Source organism: Ranitomeya variabilis, chromosome 1, assembly GCF_051348905.1.
Source record: "Ranitomeya variabilis isolate aRanVar5 chromosome 1, aRanVar5.hap1, whole genome shotgun sequence".
In the NCBI taxonomy this organism is placed as follows: domain Eukaryota; kingdom Metazoa; phylum Chordata; class Amphibia; order Anura; family Dendrobatidae; genus Ranitomeya; species Ranitomeya variabilis.
In genome coordinates, this window is record NC_135232.1 from 598,665,313 (window position 1) to 598,671,950 (window position 6,638).

General features: G+C 45.0%; 1 protein-coding gene across 1 annotated transcript; it reads left to right on the forward strand.

The window, feature by feature from the left end:
* The first annotated feature begins 2,543 nt into the window (after positions 1-2,543).
* LOC143797885 (olfactory receptor 1f45-like) lies at positions 2,544-3,488 on the forward strand. Its single transcript, XM_077281093.1, has one exon. It carries the CDS (start codon positions 2,544-2,546, stop codon positions 3,486-3,488), a length of 945 nt encoding a protein of 314 aa, XP_077137208.1.
* Positions 3,489-6,638: the final 3,150 nt, after the last annotated feature.

A 6,638-nucleotide genomic window follows, 5' to 3' on the forward strand; every position in this document is an offset into this window, starting at 1 on the left:
GTAAACATCGGGTTACTAAGCGCAGGGCCGCGCTTAGTAACCCGATGTTTACCCTGTTTACCATCGTAAAAGTAAAAAAAAAAAAAACAGTACATACTCACATTCCGGTGTTTGTCAGGTCCCTTGCCGTCTGCTTCCCGGACTGACTGAGTGCCGCCGTAAAGTGAAAGTACAGCACAGCGGTGATGTCACCGCTGTGCTCTGCTCTTACTTTATGGCCGGCAGTCAGTCAGAGCGGGAAGCAGACTGCGAGGGACCTGACGGACACCGGAATGTGAGTATGTACTGTTTGTTTTTCTTTACTTTTATGATGGTAACCAGGGTAAACATCGGGTTACTAAGCGCGGCCCTGCACTTAGTAACCCGATGTTTACCCTGGTTACAAGCGAACGCATCGTTGGATCGGTGTCACACACACTGATCCAACGATGACAGCGGGAGATCCAGCGACGAAAGAAAGTTCCAAACGATCTGCTACGACGTACGATTCTCAGCAGGGTCCCTGATCGCTGCTGCGTGTCAGACACAGCGATATCGTATGGATATCGCTGGAACGTCACGGATCGTACCGTCGTAGCGACAAAAGTGCCACTGTGAGACAGTACCCTAAGCTCTTATAATCAGCAGGGTCCTCTCTCTCAATCCTGTACAGTGTAAACTTTTATAATCAGTGTGGTTCTCTTGCCTCTCTCCCATATGTATTTTCAAAGCAAATAAAAGCCTTCAAGAATTAAGATTCACACAATTTTTTTCAATGAAAATCAAATTTTTAGGGAAAATTTGTCAAAGCTGGTGAATTTGAATTTCAAATGATCTGCTCATCTTTAACAGGTACAACTTAACTAATAGTTTTTTGTGGACAGCTTACCCCCCTTCATTGTTCTTTAGTTTTAGTTCCCCTTTTCCATAGGAAAATGTGCTCTACAGCATGTCAGAAAGTATCCAGGATAGGTTTGAGTAATGCAACAAAAAGTTTAAGATGATTGTGCGGCGCCCCAGGGTCCTGGTCGTCGCAGTGGTATTGCTTTCCTCTCGGAGAGAGTGATGCAACGTTTGGAGGCAAAGAAGGATAACTGCATCCAGGTATCACAAACATGCAACACATTTCACACTCCAGGCCACCAGGGGGAGCTTCTGCTCCTATTTATTAGGTCACTCCCAACATAGGTAAAACTGGTTGCCTGTAGGGAAAGTTAGTTAGCTGCTGGCTGAGCTCAGCTCAGTTAGTTGGTCCATGACAGGGGTGGGATCCTGTCAGTGAACGAAGGAGAAAGGACATGGAGCTGTGCATGCCCTCAGAGCTGCAGCTCCTAGAAAGAGACACACAGAAGGCAGAACTGTATTGCAGCGAGCGTGAAGGAAGTTGCAGCAAAGGAGAGGATACCAGAAGGGGACCAGCCCTACACAAGCTGCCTCCTTCTGAGGCTCAGAAGCCTGGTAGCCAAAACACCGAGGGAGAAAGAACCTTTATGCTTTGCTCCAGAGACCGGCAGGACAGCTAATTGCAAGTTACCTGTCCGCCCCTACATCCATGTGGCACGGTGGCAACCTTAGGAGGCCGGGGCGTGCTAGATTCCCTATAAACAGCCTCAAGCCACCAGTCATAATGGTTTGTCCTATCCTATATGGAGAACAGAGAGAAAGACATTACATCTGTGAGAACCTTATGTGAATCTTTAGGCAGTAAGGAACTACAACACTGCAGCGCAAGGGAAGGCTACTGATTTCCACCTGGACAAAGGGGACTCTGGACTTGCCTCCAAACTGGCCGGACTCTGCCTGCCCTGTGATCTGGTGCCCTGGACTGTGGATGCTGAAGTCTTCAGTAAAGGTAAAGAGACTGCAACCTTGTGTCCTCGTTCTTCTCTGCGCCTCTCACGATTCACCATCTACACACCGGAAAGCCCTGGGGATATACTTCACCTGTGGGAAGGTATACCATCTAGCTGCCATAACATCACTCCAGCGGACCCCTTAAAGCAGCGTCGGTCATGCTGACCGAATACCACAGGTGGCGTCACGAACACAAACATTATCCCTTTAAAGACCTTTCCCTTTTACATGGACATCCCAGGGCCACGGACCGTGACATCCCCTTGTGAATCACAGGACTCGGTACCCCACGGCCCCATGGGGGCGCTCCAATTGCTTATCAAGTCGCCTCTAATGCATGGAGATATCCCTTCACAACTTACTGTACTTGGATATGCCTCTAAGATCATGGAGAAGGATGCCATAATGTCGTAGATCTTGTGGTGTCTATATTTGACATATCTAAGTGGTCTAGTGATGCTTCAGTTGCACGAAGACAAACTAAACAATTTTAGGTAGGTGGTGTTAATGATATTGGTAGTCAACAGATGGAAATATAGATAGCTGCTAAATAAATGCTGTCTAATTTTTGAAAATAACAAAATAATTACATAAGTATGAAAATTCGCAATGTAAGAAAATGTAAAGCAAGTTAAAGCATATGCATGATAAAAAATAACCCACAATACTTAATTTTATTATATTCTTTTACCAGGCAATGGATAATATTTATGGAACATCTAAATCAAACCACTCCCGTCCGCTTCATCCTCCTTGGTTTAGCAGATGTACCTCACTTACAGTTTATATGTTTCTTTGCATTTTTATTGATGTATATGATCACAGTATTAGGAAATATTCTACTTATTATTGTTGTTACAATGACATCAACGTTACATACTCCCATGTACTTTTTCCTCAGCAACCTCTCGGTTATCGACATTAGCTTCTCATGCACGATAGTCCCAAAGATATTGGTGAACACCTTGTCTATGGAAAAAAGTATCTCATTTATTGAGTGTGCCATTCAGATGTACATACATTTGGTTCTTGGTGCAACCGAGAGCCTGTTACTTGCCATCATGGCTTATGATAGATTTGTGGCCATCTGTAGGCCACTGCATTATAAGACCATCATGAATTACAGGTTTTGTGTTTGCCTAGTAGCCATTTCATGGAGTGTTGGTTTCATGAACTCCTCAATACTTGTCCTCCCTACCTTGAACCTATCATTTTGTAGATCTAATCATATCAACCATTTTTTCTGTGAGATACCTCCTCTTCTCCAAATATCCTGCACAGACATTCGGCTCAATGAAGCATTACTATATATTTCAGCTGGGACCATTGTGATGTCTCTGTTCTTCTTCATATTAATTTCCTATATCCATATTGTAACAACTATATTGAAAATCCATTCTTTGACAGAAAGTTATAAGGTTTTCTCCACATGTGCCTCTCACCTCACTGTTGTAACCCTCTACTATGGGACCATCATGTTTATATATTTGCGTCCCTACTCTACTTACTATGAAAAAACAGATAAGATTGTTTCTCTTCTCTACACTACAGTGACTCCAATGCTGAACCCGTTCATCTACAGCATGAGAAACAAGGACTTCAAAGGCTCCATAAACAGTTTAAATAAGCTTTTATGTCTTGCTCATCGTAACTAAATTTGACTTTTAATTTTGAAAAGTGACAGACTTTCATGCAGATTAGAAGCCTCAAGAGGAACCAAATAATAGTAGATCAAACTTCTTATAGCATACTGGGTAGACATGAGCAAATCTGCAAAAAGTCAAATTTAGCACTTCGCTCGAATATGGCAGAGAAAATCTATTTACATCAAAATTATTCATTGAGAATCAAATGTCTTATTAATGTTGTGACCAAAATCCATAATAAATGTAGAGTGAACAAAATAAAGAAAATAATACTTGCTGTGACTGTCTTTGGTAAGGACTGGGTGTTAGAATCTGTTTAGTTTGTGACTATCCGCCAATTTCTTGTGGTGTTCTGGCTGCTGGTCTTTTTCCTCTGGTGCTGGTTTGGTTTTGGGTCAGTTGTTTGTTTCACTCTTTATTAACCATCACCTGCCTCCTAGTCCTTGCTGAACAACAGTGTTAATCTGCTTGAATTCTAGTTTGGCGCTTTGCTCTGTCTTCCGTGTGTATAATTTTTGCAGTTCTGGGACCTCTGGTTCTGCTAGTCTAGTTTTTGTTTTCAGTTCATTTCTGCAACCTTCTCTGTGCCTTCTATTAGAAGGTGACCCATTTTTGTACCCAGTCCTTATATCTTTCAGGGATCCCCTTCCCCCTATCTAACGGGTCTTCGCTTGAGATTAACCTAGGACCGTCTGTGAGTCTATTCACTCCATCGTAGGGTATCGGCCTAGTCATAGTGCAGGGTCAGTTTTCTCCCTTCTACCCTAGTCCTGTGTTGCAGTTCCGTAACACTGGGGGCCTCAAACAGTTCCTGGAAGAAAGACCTTAACTATCCCTGTCCCAGGGTACTCTTGAAGGTAGAGAGGACCGAGTGTTATGGTTCTCAATGGCAAGAGAACATAGCCCAGCATACATAGGAACTAGCTCTTGGAAGGATGGAAACTTAAACTGACCATGAACTAAACCTGCCGCACAACTAACAGTAGCCGGGTAGCGTAGCCTGCGTTTTATCCCTAGACGCCCAGCGCCGGCCGGAGGACTAACTAATCCTGGCAGAGGAAAATATAGTCCTGGCTCACCTCTAGAGAAATTTCCCCGAAAGGCAGACAGAGGCCCCCACATATATTGGCGGTGATTTAAGATGAAAATGACAAACGTAGTATGAAAATAGGTTTAGCAAAATCGAGGTCCGCTTACTAGATAGCAGGAAGACAGAAAGGGTACTTTCATGGTCAGCTGAAAACCCTATCAATACACCATCCTGAAATTACTTTAAGACTCTAGTATTAACTCATAACATCAGAGTGGCAATTTCAGATCACAAGAGCTTTCCAGACACAGAAACGAAACTGCAGCTGTGAACTGGAACAAAATGCAAAAAACAAACAAGGACAAAAGTCCGACTTAGCTGGAAGTTGTCTGGTAGCAGGAACATGCACAGAAAGGCTTCTGATTACAATGTTGACCGGCATGGAAGTGACAGAGGAGCAAGGTTAAATAGCGACTCCCACATCCTGATGGGAACAGGTGAACAGAGGGGATGATGCACACAAGTTCAATTCCACCAGTGGCCACCGGGGGAGCCAAAAATCCAATTTCACAACAGTACCCCCCCCTCAAGATGGGGGCACCGAACCCTCACCAGAACCACCAGGGCGATCAGGATGAGCCCTATGAAAGGCACGGACCAGATCGGAGGCATGAACATCAGAGGCAGTCACCCAAGAATTATCCTCCTGACCGTATCCCTTCCATTTGACCAGATACTGGAGTTTCCGTCTGGAAACATGGGAGTCCAAGATTTTTTCCACAACGTACTCCAACTCGCCCTCAACCAACACCGGAGCAGGAGGCTCAACGGAAGGCACAACCGGTACCTCATACCTGCGCAACAATGACCGATGAAAAACATTATGAATAGAAAAAGATGCAGGGAGGTCCAAACGGAAGGACACAGGGTTAAGAATCTCCAATATCTTGTACGGGCCGATAAACCGAGGCTTAAACTTAGGAGAAGAAACCCTCATAGGGACAAAACGAGAAGACAACCACACCAAGTCCCCGACACAAAGCCGAGGACCAACCCGACGCCGGCGGTTGGCAAAAAGCTGAGTCTTCTCCTGGGACAACTTCAAATTGTCCACCACCTGCCCCCAAATCTGATGCAACCTCTCCACCACAGCATCCACTCCAGGACAATCCGAAGATTCCACCTGACCGGAGGAAAATCGAGGATGAAACCCCGAATTACAGAAAAAAGGAGACACCAAGGTGGCAGAGCTGGCCCGATTATTGAGGGCAAACTCCGCTAAAGGCAAAAAAGCAACACAATCATCCTGATCTGCAGACACAAAACACCTCAAATATGTCTCCAAAGTCTGATTCGTCCGCTCGGTCTGGCCATTAGTCTGAGGATGGAAAGCAGACGAGAAAGACAAATCTATGCCCATCCTAGCACAGAATGCCCGCCAAAATCTAGACACGAATTGGGTTCCTCTGTCAGAAACGATATTCTCCGGAATACCATGCAAACGAACCACATTTTGAAAAAACAGAGGAACCAACTCGGAAGAAGAAGGCAACTTAGGCAGGGGAACCAAATGGACCATTTTAGAGAAACGGTCACACACCACCCAGATGACAGACATCTTCTGAGAAACAGGAAGATCCGAAATAAAATCCATCGAGATGTGCGTCCAAGGCCTCTTCGGGATAGGCAAGGGCAACAACAATCCACTAGCCCGAGAACAACAAGGCTTGGCCCGAGCACAAACGTCACAAGACTGCACAAAGCCTCGTACATCTCGTGACAGGGAAGGCCACCAGAAGGACCTTGCCACCAAATCCCTGGTACCAAAGATTCCAGGATGACCTGCCAACGCAGAAGAATGAACCTCAGAAATGACTTTACTGGTCCAATCATCAGGAACAAACAGTCTACCAGGTGGGCAACGATCAGGTCTATCCGCCTGAAAATCCTGCAAGGCCCGCCGCAGGTCTGGAGAAACGGCAGACAATATCACTCCATCCTTAAGGATACCTGTAGGTTCAGAATTACCAGGGGAGTCAGGCTCAAAACTCCTAGAAAGGGCATCCGCCTTAACATTCTTAGAACCCGGCAGGTATGACATCACAAAATTAAACCGAGAGAAAAACAAC